A 16,992-nucleotide genomic window follows, 5' to 3' on the forward strand; every position below is an offset into this window, starting at 1 on the left:
AAAGGGTCCAGTCTCAGAGTCTTTTGAAGCCTGAAAATTTTGAGGAGGTATTTTTTTAGCAATACTACAAATTGAGCTGAGCCATGTCAGCATCAAACAAGTTTGGTCAACCAGTCAAGTGTTATCTACACAGAGTTCAGAGTTGATCGCTCACCAGTCATTCTCTTTCTCGAAGTAGCACACAGAAATGAGACGAGCTCCACTGCCCAATGCAAACTTGTTCTCCAGTGGAGACCACTTCACACAGGTGGCAGCACGATTGATGCGCACCAGGACCAGGGTGGGTTTCCATGCACCGTCCTTCAGAGTCCACACATAGGCATTTCGGTCAGAGGCACATGTCACAATGCGGTTGGACACTGGAGCCCAGTCAATGCCTGAGGAGATGAGAATTTAATGTCAGATGAATTCATTATCACAGAAATATGTTTAACAGACTGTACTGCATATTTGATGGACTTTATTAATAATCATACATACTATATACTGTATTTAACCCTGATATAAAAGTTGTATCGTATACAGTAGCTATAGATCAAAAATTTGCAACACTGTTTTAACCTTTGTGCCCTTCTCAAATTTACTACCCTCTGGACACTTTCATGGCAAAAATGTTAATGCACAAAAAATTGCTATAAAATAGATAGATATACTTTATTTATCCCAAACTGGGAAATTATAGTGCAGCAGTAGCATGACAGACAGCAAAAATAGAATAGATGATCAACATAGAATACAAGAGCAAACACACTATACTTAAAAAATAAGAGGTTTAGAAAACAGAAATGGTAGAAAAACCCTAAGGTGATTACCTAATCTAAACCATTACTACTGGGCATCTAATATACATAGAATATTGCCACGTTTCCACTACGTGGTATCGGCTCGACTCGACTTGACTCGGCCATTACGAAAAAGGACCTGGAATCTGGAACCTGGTACTAGTTTTTTGGTATCACCTCCCCCGAGGTTCCAGGACTGGGGACCAGATACTAAAACATGACGTATAAGTACTGCAGACCACTGATTGGTCAGAGAGTCATCTCTGTGACCCTCCGTTTTACAAAAAAAAGATGCAGAAGTTGACAGTAAATATAGCGGTAGGTTAATCCACATGACAGTCCACAAAACTACACCATGGTTTGTCGAGGAGGTTCAGATGTAAAAATTCAGCATGACCTTGACGAGACAACACGCAACGAGCAAGTTTATCAGCAACTCTCTGAGCAGACAACGCAGAAGTAACACGCCGCATCGCTATGACGTCCAGGAACTGTAAAGTCAGTAGTATCCTGTAATGGAAATGGTCTCCAGGAATAGGACCTGGTACCCGAGTTGAGTCGAGCCGAGCCGAGCCGAGCCGAGTCTAGCCGGTTCCACGTAGTGGAAACGCAGCATATGTCTCTTATTCCACAACCATACAACCAGCGGCAGCTGCTAAAGACATAATAATAATAATAATAATAATAATAATAATAATAATAATAATAATAATAATAATAATAATAATAATAATAATTTATTTGTAAAGCGCTTTCAATCAAAGTGCTGTACAGATATAAAATCAATCACAATAAAACATAAAAACTAAAAACATTAACACAGTAAAAACAAATCAAGACATATAACACAGAGTAAACAAGTGGGTCTTGAGCTTTACTTTAAAAACATCCACAGAGCATGCCTGCCTTATGTCCAGAGGAAGACTGTTCGAAAATGTTGGCGCACGGAAAGAAAAGGCTCGATCACCAACAGTCTTTTTCCTGACTTCAGGCACCGCCAGGAGGCCAGATCCTTGTGAGCGAAGGGCACGAGAAGGTGCATACAGTCTAACCAGCTCCGTTAAGTAAGAAGGTGCTGCTCCATTTAAAATTTTATAAGTCAATAAAAGCACTTTAAAATCAGCACAAACCTGACATGGAAGCCAGTGAAGAGAGGCCAACACCAGGGTAATGTGATCATATTTCCCAGCTCCAGTCAGAACCTGAGCTGCAGCATTTTGCACCATCTGCAGGACTTGGAAACTTTTTTTGGGTAATCCCGAGAGAAGAGCATTACAATAGTCCAAACAAGATGTTATGAAAGCGTGAATGAGGACTTCAGCATCTTTGTCACTCAGGATTGGCCTGACCTTAGCAATCCTTCGAAGATGAAAAAATGATATTCGAGTCACCTCCTTGATATGCTTATCAAAAGTAAGTGTCTGGTCAAATATGACACCAAGGTTTTTCATCTTGTCTCTGCCAAGAACAACGCAGTCATCAAGAGACAAAGAAACATTATTGAATAAATTATGCAACTTCTGGGGTCCAGTGATCATCATTTCAGTCTTTGCAGAGTTAAGGAAAAGGAAATTTTCAGAAAGCCAATTCCTGACAGCTGAAAGACAACCCTCGATTTTTGACAGGTTAAACCTTTTGTCACATGTTAAAGGCATGTACAATTGCAAATCATCTGCATAACAGTGAAACTCAATTTCCAAGGAATGTAATAATTTACCAAGTGGTACAAGATACAATGAGAAAAGCAGAGGACCCAGAACAGAACCCTGAGGAACCCCATGCTTCACTGTGCCAGGCTCAGACAGGACATTATTAAATAAAACGCATTGAGATCTCTCTGACAGATAAGACTTTAACCATGACAGCACCTTGCCAGAGATGCCAAAATGGTATTTGAGTCTTTCAATTAAAATACAGTGATCAACCGTATCAAAAGCAGCACTGAGGTCCAACAACAATAAGACTGAAGCACAATCAGAGTCAGCGTTCAACAACAAGACATTAACCACCTTTGTCAGTGCAGTCTCAGTGGAATGATTTGTCCTAAAAGCAGACTGAAGAGGCTCAAAGAGATTATTTTCTGTCAGATAGTGGACCAGCTGCTTTGACACCACTTTCTCAAACACTTTTGATAAAAAAGCAAGGTTTGAGACAGGTCTATAGTTAGATGGTGTTTCAGCATCTAGTCCAGGCTTCTTTAACAACGGTTTTACCACAGCTGATTCAAAACACGCTGGAAAAACCCCTGACATGGAAACGGCAGGAGTTCCCTTCCCTCAATGCATATTCCTCCAGCCGTTTCCACATTTCAGATGTTTCCGTGTGTTAGTGTCATCCATATAATAATAATAATAATAATAATAATAATAATAATAATAATAATAATAATAATAAGCTTTATTTATATAGCACCTTTTAAAAACAAAGTTTACTAAGTGCTTTTGACAAACAAGTAAAGGGCACAACAGCAGGATACAAGATGTAAGTAAAAACACTAAAACAGAAGCAACACAATAGGAGAGATGTGTACAACAATGCAGAAACATGATACTTCGAATAAATTAAATGAATCGGAATAAAGAGGGCAGGGATAACGTAACATGATGCTGTCAAATCAATGCAAAAATAAAGGCGTGAGATAAAACAACATCATGTATGAGAATATAAACCAACAATCAAACAGGATAAGATTCAAATTTAAAAAAAAAAAAAATTTAAAATCAAAATTAAAAGGGACAAACATCACATAAAAGCAAGTCTATAAAAGTGTGTTTTAAGAAGTGATTTAAAAGATGCCACTGATTCCGCAAGCCTTATCTTCTCGGGCAGGCCGTTCCAAAGTTGAGGGGCCCTGATGGAAAAGGCCCGGTCACCCTTAGATTTAAGCCTCAACTTTGGAACAGCCAGGAGTCCTCTCCCGGGGGTCTAAGGCAGCATGCTGGCTCATAGGTAACTAACATCTCATCTATATAGCTTGGGGCCAGACCCATTCGGGCTTTAAAAGTAAAAAGTAAAATCTTAAAATCAATTCTAAAACACACAGGGAGCCAATGGAGGGATGCGAGGATAGGGGTTATATGATGTCACCTTTTAAAACAAGTGAGAAGCCTAGCTGCTGTATTCTGGACCAGTTGGAGGCGGGACAGTGATTTTTGATTGATGCCGGACAGAAGTGAGTTACAGTAGTTGAGTCTTGTGAATATGAATGAATGTATAACTGTTTCCAGGTCGGAGTGTGGGACTATTGGTTTGATTTTTGAAATGGTTCACAGATGTAAGAAACAGGACTGGATAACTTTATTGATGTGAGGTTGGAATGTGAGGTCTGAATCAAATATTACTCCAAGATTTCTGGCAGTTGGTGTAATATTTGAGGACAGAGGACCGAGGCAGTTTTTTATGGCAGTGGTGGAGTTTGGTGGACCGAACAGTATGACTTCTGATTTAGAGTAGTTTAATTGCAAGAAGTTCTGGGCCATCCAACGGTTTACATCATTAAGGCAGTCAGACACAGCAGCTAGGCTTCTTGGGTCATCCGGTCTCAGGGGCAGGTATATCTGTGTGTCATCCGCGTAGCAATGAAAGGAAATGTTGTGACGCTTAAAAGCTCGCCAAGTGGGAGCACATAAAAAATAAAAATAAGAAAATAATGAAAATAAAATCGGACCTAAAACTGAACCCTGCGGTACACCACAGGCAATCTGGGTTTTGGTAGATGTGTGGTTGCCTATGGTGACCGCAAAGGTTCTATCTAAAAGATAAGAATAAAACCAGCTAAGAGCAGTGTCCCTGATGCCGACCCAGGTTCTAAGACGTTCAATTAAAATATCATGATCTACAGTGTCAAAGGTGGCACTGAGATCTAAAATAATTAAAATAGCACTCTCTCCTCTGTCAGCTGCTGAAAGAAGATCATTGGTGACCTTGAGGAGGGCTGTTTCTGTGCTATGTAAAGGTCTAAATCAGACTAAAATTGCTCAAAGAGGTTGTTATGGGACATAAAAGCTAAAAGCTGGATTGAAACCACTTTCTCTAAAAGTTTGGATAAAAACAAAAGTTTAGAAATAGGTCTAAAATTATTGAGAACAGAGGGATCCAGGTCCAGTTTCTTTAAAAGGGGTTGGACCACAGCATGTTTAAAAGAAGAGGGGATGCTGCCTTGAATTAAGGAGTTGTTAATAATTGCTAAAATACTGGGTCCAACTGTGTCTAAAACCTCTTTAAGAAATTTAGTGGGAATGGCATCAAGGCTGCACGTAGCTGATTTCATATGTAAAATTATTTCAGTTAAAAACGTCAGTGAAACCGGTTCAAAATTTTTAAAATAGCTAAAAATTTCCCTACCTGTGTCTAAAACGTGCTCTGGGGGGGGTGATTCGTTGACTTACGTCCTTAATTTTATTCAAAAAGAATTTTAAAAACTCCTCACACATGTCTTGTTAGGCATCCATAAAATGATAGGGGGAAGGGGTAGTGATGGAATCTATGACCTTAAATAAAATCCTGGGGTTAGAATGATTTGCTAAAATGAAGTTTGAGTAAAAATGCGCTCAAGCTTCCTTAACTGCTTTTTGATATTTTTTGTGGCAATTTTTCAGATTTCTAAAAAGACATGTAGGCCTGTTGTCTTCCATTTTCTTTCTTTCCTCCTACAGTCTCTTTTCAGTTCAGCAGTGGACTCATTTAGCCAGGGCTGTGGTGGACTCTGGGACTTCTTAATTCTGAATGGCACAACAGAGTCCAGAACAGTCTGGCAGGTTTGGTTAAAATGGGATACCAGCTCCTCTATGTCAAAACTGGGATTAAAAGCAGTTAAAAAAAGTAGTATTAAAAAGTTCAGAAAACTGACTGGCAGACATGGAGTTAAAAGCATGACAACGAAGGGGTGTATTGTGGTTAAAAGGTGGTTTGGATAAGATGACATTAAATAAAATTGCTTTGTGGTCCGACACACAGATATCCTTAAGATCGAGGTTGTCAGGATTGAGACCGAGATGAACTACAAGGTCAAGTGTGTGACCTTTTGAGTGTGTGGGTGCTTGTATAATCTGTGTAAGATTAAAAGATTCCAGTGTATCCATAAAATCAGAGACAAGAGGCTGAGCAGGGCAGCACACATGTATGTTAAAATCACCTAAAATAAGAATCATATCGAACCTTGAAATAAAACCAGATAGTAACTCAGCAAACTCTTGGATAAAAACATTGTTTGGCCTGGGTGGTCTGTAGATAATTAAAATTAGAACTGGGTGTTTAAAATCAATTGTAAAATCAAGATGTTCAAATGAGGTAAAATTACTCTGTGAGATGGGGGAGCATTTAAAAGCCTTTCTGAAAATAACAGCAACGCCCCCTGCCCTGCCCGTCAGATGGGGTTGATGAAGGAAAGCAAAATTAGGGGGGGTTGCTTCAATGAGGGTGCTGCAGTCACCCTCAGAAAGCCAGGTCTCAGTGATTATAAAACAGTCTAATTTATTAGAAGTAATAAAATCATGACATAAAAAGGATTTGTTGTTAAGAGATCTAATATTTAAAAGGCCAAAATGTACAGGAGCAAAAGATGGTGTGGATGCTAACATGTGTTGCCGAGGTACTAAAATCAGGTTCTTTGGGTTGGCAGCAGAAGGATATGATGGTGGACGTGTGGTTTGTTTTTGATGTGAGATGATGGTGGGTATAGTGGATGGAAGTGATATAGTGTGCGTGAGTCCTGGGAGGGGTGCAGAGGTGAGGGATGGCGATGGTGTTGATTTAAGAATTTCTGTTTGGAGGGAGTGTGATAATGGGAGGGGTCGGTGGGAGGAGCTGTGACAGGGGCCAGGGGGTGGAATAGTTACTGAGGGAGGAAAGGAGGGTGGTGGGGTTTCCTGTGTAAATAGTCAGTCCTGTGGGTGCTGCAAAGTGTACTGCAGGTTATTTGTCACCATTCGAGTACCTTGTCTGTTTGGATGGATACCATCCCTGCTAAAAAGTTGTGCTTCCTGCTGGCGGTCCGGAGGCAGGTGTGAAGGCTAAGAAGTCTGCTAAAATGACCAGCTCCGCGACCAAAAGTTGATATTGGCCCAGAAATAAAAACAGTCTTTCCACAGTCCTTTAAAACATCAAAGAGGAGGTTAAAATTGTTTTTGGTACACTTCGACTCCTGGCGGGTTGTGTTGTTTGTCCCCTTATGCACTACAACTCTGTGAATAGAACTGGGCAGTGAAGGCAAAAGGGAGAGGAGTTTGTCCAGGACAACGAGGACGGTGGCACCGGGAAGACAGTGGGTGACGGCATTAAAGAAGCGGATGTTCCTGGTTATGGAGTCACTGATAATTAATGTGTCTGGGGGGAAAAGGGGTCGTGGAGATGAAGATGCCGGTGGAGGCGGACTGACCAAAGTGGACAGAGGGGGATCAATTCCCTCCGCTGTCGCTGGGTCTGGACCGGTCTGAATAGGCAGACAGGTGTGCGCAGAAGCGGAGGCTTGGCGATGCTCCCCTGAATGCCTCAGGACAGCCTCCTTCAGCAGCCTGCGGCGGTCCCTGCCCGTAGAGGATCAGTGAGCAGTCCGACCAGCACTGGCTGCAGGATTGACGATGGTCCCGGGTGGAGAGAGCGGGCGGGGCCTCAAGGCCACAGATGGGGCTGCAGGTGGAGGAGCCACCGCTGAAAGTGGAGAAGGCTTGGCAGCGGCAGGTGGAGAAGCGGGATGAAGGGAGCCTGGTGGCAGAAGGCAGTGAGGTGCCGACAGCGCCAGGAGGAGCCGCTGGCTTTGATGGATCCAAGCTGGAAAGAATCAGGGATGGAGGGGCCTCGTCGGGATGGATCGGAGCAGCATCCCGCAGGATAGCATAGCGGTTGGAGAGACCAAGGGGTGGGAAAAGTGACTTTCCGCCTGAATCCCTCTTTTGGCCGCGGCACACCACTTCCGTCCAGGACGGCCGAGGCCATGGGTCATCCCGGTTCGGTGTGGAGCTGTGAAGCGGAGCCTTCAGCCTGGCTCCGGCCTGAGCCCACAGATCTATTGGTGGCGTTGGGGTGGTCAGCGGCAGTGTTGTAGTGGCCTGGTCCCATGCAGCGGCGATGGTGCTCATTGCCCCTGCATATGATTCAGGCCCGGTGGACTGATTCTCCTCTGCCGCCGGACCCTCCAGGCATGCCAGTAAGGCCCCAGCATTCATCGAGGACAGCCAGGGGAGAGTAGTCGCAGAGTCCGACACCATCTGGGACACCAAGAAGGAGGGTAATCGGGCTGTTGAAGCAGCCAGGGTGGATGCCTGCATATGTGAGATATGCTTTGACTGAGCAGCGGCTACGGAAGCGAACTCTTCGATCATCTCATCTCTTTTCCAGAGCTCCGATTCCAGCCGAGAAATATCATTCTTCAACTGTGAGTAGGCCAGTTTGCAGTCCACACATACAGCCATAATAGTTGATTCTTAGGTCAACAAAACAATGGAATAGTGGTTCGAACCGGTTGAAGGTGAGGTTTGTCCTCTCTTCTCAGTTCACCGGTGGCTTGTCTGCCACGCTGTCGCTATAATATCATATGGTCGCGCTGCCGCTGCAGGTGGCTGCATGAACCTCCCTTTCCCACAATGCATGTTGTGACTAAATTCCAAAAATACCCAAGTTACCTCCCAGCTCTGTTTCTAAACACACGTTTTGTTTACGGTGGATGGCACTTTGAAATTGTTCACCGTAATGCAAGCGATTCAGGTGAGTAATCACAGAAGGACTTACAGATTTGTGATACTTAAGCTATGACTGAGGTTTTACAGATTTGATGGAAAATTGGTCACGAAAGTCTCCCGCACCTTTAATGATGTCTTTGCAAGCTTGGATGAGCTTTGTAAAAATTTCTCCCATCCAAAATCAGATCTTTCAGTATTTTCAAATACAAAACTTAATTAAATCACACAGGATATCCCTCCGTATCATTCCTCCTAACACAATTGTAGACAAACTACTTGATTTACCTTTAACCCAAAAAAGCCTATTGTCTAAAATATATTGTCTAATGTCAGATCTCAAACACAAATGTCTGGGAAAAATTAAACAACAATGGGAAGAAGAATTGGATTTAATCCTAACTCGAGGATGATTGGAAGGACGCACTATCCCAGGCAAACATCAGCTCTTCATGCTGTAAACTTAACTTAATACAATTTAAGATTGTCCATCTTATTGTACCAATTCCAGACTTTCAAAGATGTACTCAAATGTCACAGATACATGCAACAGATGCCAGATGTCACCTGCTAAACATGACACACATTCTCTGGTCTTGTCTGCACTTGAAAAACTACTGGACAAATATGTTTAATCACCTGTCTCAAGCTTTGGAAACTGCATTAACACCATCTGCTGGATTAGCCATTTTTGGAATCTCTCTTAACCATAAATTATGCAAAACAGATGAAATGGACATTATTGCCCTCTCAACCTCTTACTAACTAGAAGACACATACTCTTTGGGTGGAAATCAACAATCACACCAAAACCATCCTCATGGCTTAGCGACCTCATGCTTTTTCTAAATTTAGAGAAGATTAAATACAATTTGAGGGGTCAGCCATCAAAATTTCAAGTAGTGTGGGTTAAATACTTAAAAAAAACTTAAAAACACTCCAAACTACAAAAATGCTTTTAGTGCAGTTTGCCCATACACATGTTTTTTGGTGCGCTATATATACTTGTGTACTCCCTAATAATATTAATAACACCACACATCCATATTTTGCACATAGGATGGAATTGTGAATAAGCAGATTTGTCTACTATTAATTTAATTTGTTTTTTTTTTTCTTTAGCTTAAATTTTTACCTTTTTTGTTTTACGAATATTTTGTTATTTTTAATTCTATTCATGTCATTGTGATTATGGTGGTAATATCAAGATACATACATAACAGTAATATTATTGTTGTTGTTATCACTATTGCGCTATGGACAAAGAAAATATATCATGTAGGACCAGGGGTGGGAGTATGAGGGGTTGGGAAGAATGGGCCATGTTTAATGCTTTCAATCATTTTCCATCAATGCTAGTTGATGTTGTTAACTTCTCATACATTCCCGTTGCACTGTTTTCTCATTCGATCTATAGTCAATGCATTTGCCTGTAGATGCCTGGCATCCATGCACTTCTATGGGACTGAGTGGAACGTGTTTTTTTCATTGCCTCAAAACTGGATGGTAATTGGATAAATGCCACGATGTTGTCCCACCCCCGGACGCCCAGGGTCTCTGGGGGTAAATGGAGCTGTGGGCAGAGCTCAGCTGGGCTGGACGCCAGGATTCCACGTGCTGATTGGAGGATCAGTCAAAAGGCTGAATCCTGTTTGATTGGCAGCAACTTTGAGATCCACTCCTTCACTTGACAGAGTTCAGTTTAATACCGTCATGCATTCTGCTTGTGAAATCAAGAGAGAAACCACAACGAAATTACTTGTTCATTTCTTGCACTGTAAATAAAACACACTCATTGTACTTCCTTGTCTCAATTTAACATAATTTCAGCGTTTTCTTGTTTACTTGGTACGATAAGGTCACTGACCATTTTTTAAAAAAGGAACGGAGGGCCAAATTTATGTTCAAATAACTTCACTTTTTTTTTTTTATGTCAGCCGACAATGAGCTTCCCCTCTCTGAAAGACGAGCAGCCACCACGGTTTAATTGTAATGCTACTTTACTTTAATTACAATAGATATGCATGTTATTAGTTCATAAAGCATTCCCATTGAAACATCCAAATCACCTTTTTTTAAATTCAAATCTGCACAGAACATCCATCATTAGATTAGATTAGATTAGATTAGATTAGATTACAATTTCCAGGTACAGAGGGAGCTCTCCAGACTGAGGAGGAGCAAAGCCAGCAGCCCGGACAACATCAGCCCAAAGATCATCAGGGTCCTCAGGGTGTGTGCTTTTCCCAGTTCCAAAGAAAGGATGTCCCAGCACTCTCAAAGACTACAGGCTGGTGGCGGTCATGTCACATGTCATGAAGTCATGTGACGTGAGGCCACTGCCTGAAGCCACTGCTCTCTCCTTTCCTGGACCCCCTGCAGTTCGAGTACTGGCAGCAAATCGGACTGGAAGACACCATCATCTTCCTCACTCACAAGGCTCTGTTACATCTGGAGAGTGCTGGTAGCACTGTGAGAATCAAATTCTTTTACTTTTTCAGTGCTTTCAACACTGAAATGACTGAGGTGATTTGGTATCTGCAGCAGGCTCCTCAAAACCTTCTACTAGTCCATGGTGGCTAGTGCACTATTCTCTGCTGTAGAGTGCTAGTGGAGTGGCATTAGGATTGGTGAGGGCAACAGGCTCAACAAGCTTGTGAGGAAAGCCCGTTCTGTGGTGGGACTGGATCTGGACAGTCTGGATACAGTGGCTGAGAGGAGAGTGAAGGGCAAAATCTGTGCAATCCAGGACAATCCTTTTCACCCTCTGCATGATGAGCTGTGGCTGATGGGCAACTCATTCAGCCAGCGGATTGTCCCATCCAAGGTGCAGGGTGGAACGTTTCAGACGCTCCTTTATTCCAACTGCCATCAGACTGTACAACAGCACCTTGGCTTGAACTACATCCTGCTCTAAGCAGTCTTTTTGCTTCTGTCAATGTCACTCGCACACTTACAAAAATCACCCACTGCACACTTGCTATTTTATCATTATTATTGCTATTTTTTGCCATTTTTAGTCACTTTAACAAATTTGTATGTATTTTTTTTTCTTTACTTCTTTTGTTTTTTATTGTATTTGATGCATATTGTCTTGTGCTGCTGTACACACTTGAATTTCCCCCTTGGGGGATCAATAAAGTATATCTTACCTTATCTTGTCTTATCTTACTTTTTTTTAGAGATTCAAATCCTTCAGTGACTGTAGTTTTGAAGCTCTGGTACCTGTTATTCGTCCGCTGTGCTCAGTCAGCTCATGGATCTTGACCCATTCTTTGCCTTTTTTCTCGTAGATGTTTACCACATTATTGTTGGGACTCATTGCAATCTCTGTAAAAAAAAAGAAAAAAAAAAAGTAATGCAAATTGTTGTAACCTTTACATTTACTCTGAGCTTCTATGAACATCTACATAATCAGTAAATTTAATACAGAAAAATACAAATTTGTTGCTAAATAAAAAATGCAAAATGTAATGGTTAAATGTAGATGAATGTCTGAATGTCTGGGTCTTTATGAGTTAAGATATATAAATGCAATATTTGAACAAAGTACAAAATCAGACAAGATGATGCCAGAGGAAAAATATGTGAAAATAATGAGAAAACATATTTATGCTAGTTTAAGTGTTTTCAAATGTGAATGGTGATGATTATGACAGTTGTGTAAAATAATTATTATTATATTGAATGTTCATACTATGATCATTATACAATGGATGTGACAGACGTAGGTGTAGGTTAGAGTACAATGATACAGGAACTGTGACGCCATATGCACAAACACCAACAGAGAGAGCCATAGAGTGAAGGCCTTTTAGTACATTTCCTGTATCGATAATCAGATTCCCTGAGGTTTTCCAGTCAACATTAATGCAAGTATAGATGGGAGAAAATGTATCTGCAGGCTGCATTAGAAGGCTGCATTAGAAGTGCAGTATCTGCATTAGAAGTGCAGTATTGAACCTCTAGGCTGACATCAATGCTCATGCACATGAATGTATGTCTGCACACAGATACTGTATGCAGTTCTACGAGGAAATACAGAGGCAGGTACAGTATGCATGCTGGTTCACCTACGTGTCCTGTCTTGGTTCCAGGCGTGGCAGGAGATTGGCTCCAGGCCAAAATTGTAGAAAGACATGTTGGAACAGAAGCAGGAGAAGCTGCTGGAATGTGCAGAAGATATGTAGGTGTGAAGGTGCAAGTCCGAACAAAACATCAACAACATGAAGACAAAAGAAACAGGAATTTTAGGCAAAACATTGAAGACATTATGGTGGTAATATATTTTCATACTCATATTTTCTACTTCTTATGGCAGCCATCTTAATATAAGTATCGTAAAGAATATCTAACCTCTGGCTTACCTCCACTACCTCACTGGTGACACATTTAAGGTTAAGGGTAAAAGGTTCCCTTTCAACATCTGGTAGTTTGTTTTCTTCATTTAATAGAGTTCAAACTTAACCTTAACCCTAGAACCAATTGTTAACCCTCAAGCCACTGAACCCTCAAAGATCCAAACAGTCCATGGCAACCAAAAACATCTACAGATCTAAAATGTTTAATACTAGTTGATCTACTCAGTCTATGAATATAGATGAAAGAAACTGAGATAACATACAGTTACAGAATACAGTTTGTTGTCTTTTCGTGGTCATCAGATATGACCCATTTGGACATTCAGATGCTCTGTAGTGAACATGGAAACACTGTCATCTTCTACAACATTGATTCACTAGTAAAACCCATGGAGTTTGACAAATGACAATAGATGGAGATGCTTATTTTTATTCTCAGCTATTGATATATTTGCTGAAAAAGTCACTTTTTCTTCAGTTTCACTCTGTGTGAATAACCCTTAACCTTAATCTGAGCTTTTCTGGACATCTACATGATCAGTAAATTAAATATTGGAAAATACCAGATTCTCGCTGAAAAATGCAAAATACAGAGGATAATATAAAAAATGGTAATCACTTAAGAAAGGTTAAATAGAGAGAAAAATTCATTTGGGAACTGCCACAAAAGTAGCACTGGATCTATTTGGGTTAAATTGTGAGGACTGTCCAAAATGTCTTCATAGCCTCCCTTAACATACTAACATTAGTTCAAAAGACTAACCTAACCCTAACCTGACCATTCTTTTGTTATGAAAATAACTCTACACTTGTTCTGTTATAAACCTAATACTAACTCTAACCCTACATAATACTTGATGGAACTTTCAGTTTGGGTTCCATGGCCTTTTGCTCAGGATCAGGGCATCATGAAAAGGATGGAAGTTAAAAGGCAAGGGGGGATTGGTTATCCTCAAAAAATCAACTGAATGTTAAATTGTTCCATTCTCATATAAATCCAAATTGCTGTGACTACTAAGATGTTAAATTCCACACAGTCTGTAAGCATTGTGATATTACCTGTCTTATTGCTCCTGGAATTGAGTAAGGCCACTGAAATAGTACCCTTATCAGGTGTGGTGCTCACTATACAAACATGCTTTATCTGCTATGGCTGTAGTTTTCTATACCATCTGACTGTAAAGCTGAACTTGAATCCAGGAAACAACTAATATTGTCTGAAAATGGAGGTGTTTGCAAGTGAATTTTGTGGAAAATCTTGAATCTATAAAATATAGTGCATTACTCCAGTGTATGAAGTGTATATCAAACATTACTTGAGTTTGTTTCTAAACTGTCTAAATTGTCAAACTAATAAAATAAAATAGAAATTCCCATGAAACATCCTCAGACGGAATGGGAAACAAATTCCTTAAATGTATGGACCAAAACCACAATCTTAAGCAGGTTTACCAAGCAGTCACAAACTGATCAAGTTGATCACATTTGCTAAATACAATATGAGTTCATGTCCTGACTTACCTGTGGAGTGGAGTGTGTGTGGTCAGACTGAGTCGGTGGTGGGAGGTGCGGACTTGTATTCGCGGACTCTGAGCAGTCGACACGAATGAAGCTGTGCAGCCTGACCTGTGGTAGAAGTGGCTGTGATATTACTGAGGGGAGTGGAAGAAGAGTGGGTGTGTCTGCATAAAGCATTTGAAAAGGAAGAAGTAACAAAGCGTCATCTTAAGCAAGCTTGGAATGATGAAGAAATATTGAAAGTTATTTCGCTTAATATATCTTCATTTCTTGTTTAAGTTCAGGTTCTTTGTGTAAGATTATGAAGAAGGATTTAGGGTAATGTTAGTGTTAGGCCTATTTTCTTCAGTTGACCCATTTTATTTTGGAATTAAAGCTTTTATTGTGAGGGACGTGCCCCGGAAATAGTGTGCTCTGTGAAGAGAAACAAGAACAAGTAAAAGGAAAGCGTCATTTAGTTAACTTTTGGTACGTTTGTATTGTTTGTCGTTCGCATATTTAGCTGTCACACACATTTCAACGCATTTCTTCTCTTATTTCTGTGTGCAGCGAGTACATTTCATCTTATTTTAATAATTACGTAGCTAACACTTAGCATGCTGAGCTAATTTAGTTGTTGAGTAGTCTTTTTGTTCTTTATTAAAACATGGAATTTTCATTGATTTATTATCGCTAACTTATCTTTTACAGCCGTAGAGCTTTTAGCTGTAATATTGTGACAGCCAATATAACTTGGGAGTTGTTATACGCAACAACGTAACGAGGAAAACGAACTCATTACGGTAACTTCTGAGTGCTAGGTAGTGTTGGCCTGCTGTAAACACCAGGAGCATTTGAGACACTTTTTAGCTAAAAGTTTCTCCAGAGGTAACTACTACTGCTGCTTCAAATTATTTTGGTACAAGCTACCATTCGCATTGCTTATTAACGGGGCCTAAGTTACTAGGTACTTTGCGCATAAATTTTTGAAAACGGTACTAGACATATTTATAGCGTTATCTACTAGCCCTGTTACAATCGTTATTCATTGTTTTCAAGAATTGTCTGGGTTTAAATAATCACATAAGATAGATACTAGATCGCAGATGAATGAGAGATCATGTTGACAAAGTCATTCTTATGTCAGCAATAAGTGACGATCGCTTTGGGCTACAACTATTTTATTAAGTCATGAGGATTGTTGACATTCCTCCTACATTTTTGTTAACTTGTCCCTTTGTAAAAGTATGCATACCATCAGCCCCTAACAAAACCAAACTCCTCCTACCTATGTTACTAGCATTATGTTGAAATAAATAAGCCATAACATTTTCTGATACTGACGTAAACAAATATTTGTGGCAAAAGAGTTGTTGGGTTGGTTCATCAGTGTACTTATGTAGTGGCGTCATTTGGACATGTTTGGTCAAGTATTTGTAGTAAAGATTACTGAGAAAGTAGCTATTCATTAAGTATAATTTTTTCTAAAAGTGTTTATCTTGGTCCAGGGTTTAAAAACCCTGGAAGGGGGGTTATGTAGTGACGTCACTTGGACATGTTTGGTCAAGTGTTTGATTCTTATATAACCACTTGTGTGACATTTCCGTATTTGGGGCTTTATTCACCTCTAAGGTCCATATCTGGTTTCACAAACGCATCCAGACCACGTTGCAAGTGATGTATCTGCAGAGATATACAAAAATCCCTCCCTTTCTTGCTCATGCTTGCCTTTTCCTGGGTCTTCCTTCCTTGACTCACTGTCTCCGCTGTATTCCTCTGTGGTCATGACCTCTTGTTAAATGGACGTATCACTCAGTTCATATATGTATTGTATTTTAAGTGAATAAATGCTCATATTAATTTAATCTATTTGTCTCTAAAGGATCGTCTCTCCACCACACTTCCCTCTCTTCTTCACAAAGGTCCAAAAAAAAAAGAAAAGAAAAATATGGCATCATGCAGTGAGGAAGAGCAGCGTCTCAGAGAGTGTGAGCAGTATGTCCAGAAGCACAACATCCAGCAGCTGCTCAAAGACTGCATCATTCAACTTTGCACATCCCGCCCTGACCGGCCCATGGCCTTCCTCAGGGACTACTTTGACAGACTGGAGAAGGTGAGTTCTCAGTCTAGTCTGATTGAACTTTATCCCATCTTTCGAAGTAATGCTCTATGCCTTCTGCAGAATTTATAGTGGCCCCACACTACATCCACTGACTGAAAACTTCCATACAGTCAATAATAAATTAGGTAAAAGTGTCATGGTTTCTTTTGCGGTAGTAATGGTAGTTTCTTATCCTTTTAGAGGCATCCAAAAGTTTTTCAAATGTTAAAACGTAAAGTTTGTCTTAGGGTTGTGCAATAAAAGGATTATTGTGACTATATTCTGTATTGTGATGGCTATCATTATTCTGCTATACATTTTTTTGTCATGAGGATTCATAATTAATAATTAATTCATAATTAAAGGATTCATAGTTAATCTAATAAATTGACATCATGTTTCACTGTCTTAACCCCTTATAAATTTATAGAAAGCCCATCAGAACATATATTTACATTTTTACATGTTGTAGTGCCATTTGGAGCATTTTAATTCGCTGAAATTTTTATAAGTATCTAAAAAGTCCATCCTAACTAACTAAATAAACTGCTAACAATTGCAATAAAACAAGATAAAAA

General features: G+C 40.2%; 2 protein-coding genes across 7 annotated transcripts in view; one reads left to right on the forward strand and one right to left on the reverse strand.

The window, feature by feature from the left end:
• LOC115424072 (actin-related protein 2/3 complex subunit 1A-A) overlaps positions 1 to 14,456 on the reverse strand; it is a 44,504-nt gene extending 30,048 nt beyond the window's left edge. For 2 of the 3 annotated variants that reach the window (XM_030141179.1, XM_030141177.1), the window contains exons 1-4: positions 14,338 to 14,456; positions 12,533 to 12,621; positions 11,681 to 11,785; positions 155 to 377 (exon numbers count right to left, since the gene is read on the reverse strand). In XM_030141179.1, the coding sequence (XP_029997039.1) occupies positions 155 to 377; positions 11,681 to 11,785; positions 12,533 to 12,596 (392 nt within the window). In that variant the 5' untranslated portion in view covers positions 12,597 to 12,621; positions 14,338 to 14,456. The remainder of the gene's footprint in view (positions 1 to 154; positions 378 to 11,680; positions 11,786 to 12,532; positions 12,622 to 14,337) is intronic. The other variant, XM_030141178.1, reaches the window with a different exon arrangement.
• A 218-nt stretch (positions 14,457 to 14,674) lies between these two features.
• Positions 14,675 to 16,992, forward strand: part of LOC115424071 (cAMP-dependent protein kinase type I-alpha regulatory subunit-like) — a 34,253-nt gene continuing 31,935 nt past the window's right edge. The window contains exons 1-2 of one of the 4 annotated variants that reach the window (XM_030141172.1): positions 14,675 to 14,802; positions 16,196 to 16,426. In XM_030141172.1, the coding sequence (XP_029997032.1) occupies positions 16,262 to 16,426 (165 nt within the window). In that variant the 5' untranslated portion in view covers positions 14,675 to 14,802; positions 16,196 to 16,261. Of the gene's footprint in view, positions 14,810 to 16,195; positions 16,427 to 16,992 lie in introns of all 4 variants that reach the window. The other 3 variants (XM_030141174.1, XM_030141175.1, XM_030141173.1) reach the window with 3 other exon arrangements.

Source organism: Sphaeramia orbicularis, chromosome 8, assembly GCF_902148855.1.
Source record: "Sphaeramia orbicularis chromosome 8, fSphaOr1.1, whole genome shotgun sequence".
NCBI classification, from domain to species: domain Eukaryota; kingdom Metazoa; phylum Chordata; class Actinopteri; order Kurtiformes; family Apogonidae; genus Sphaeramia; species Sphaeramia orbicularis.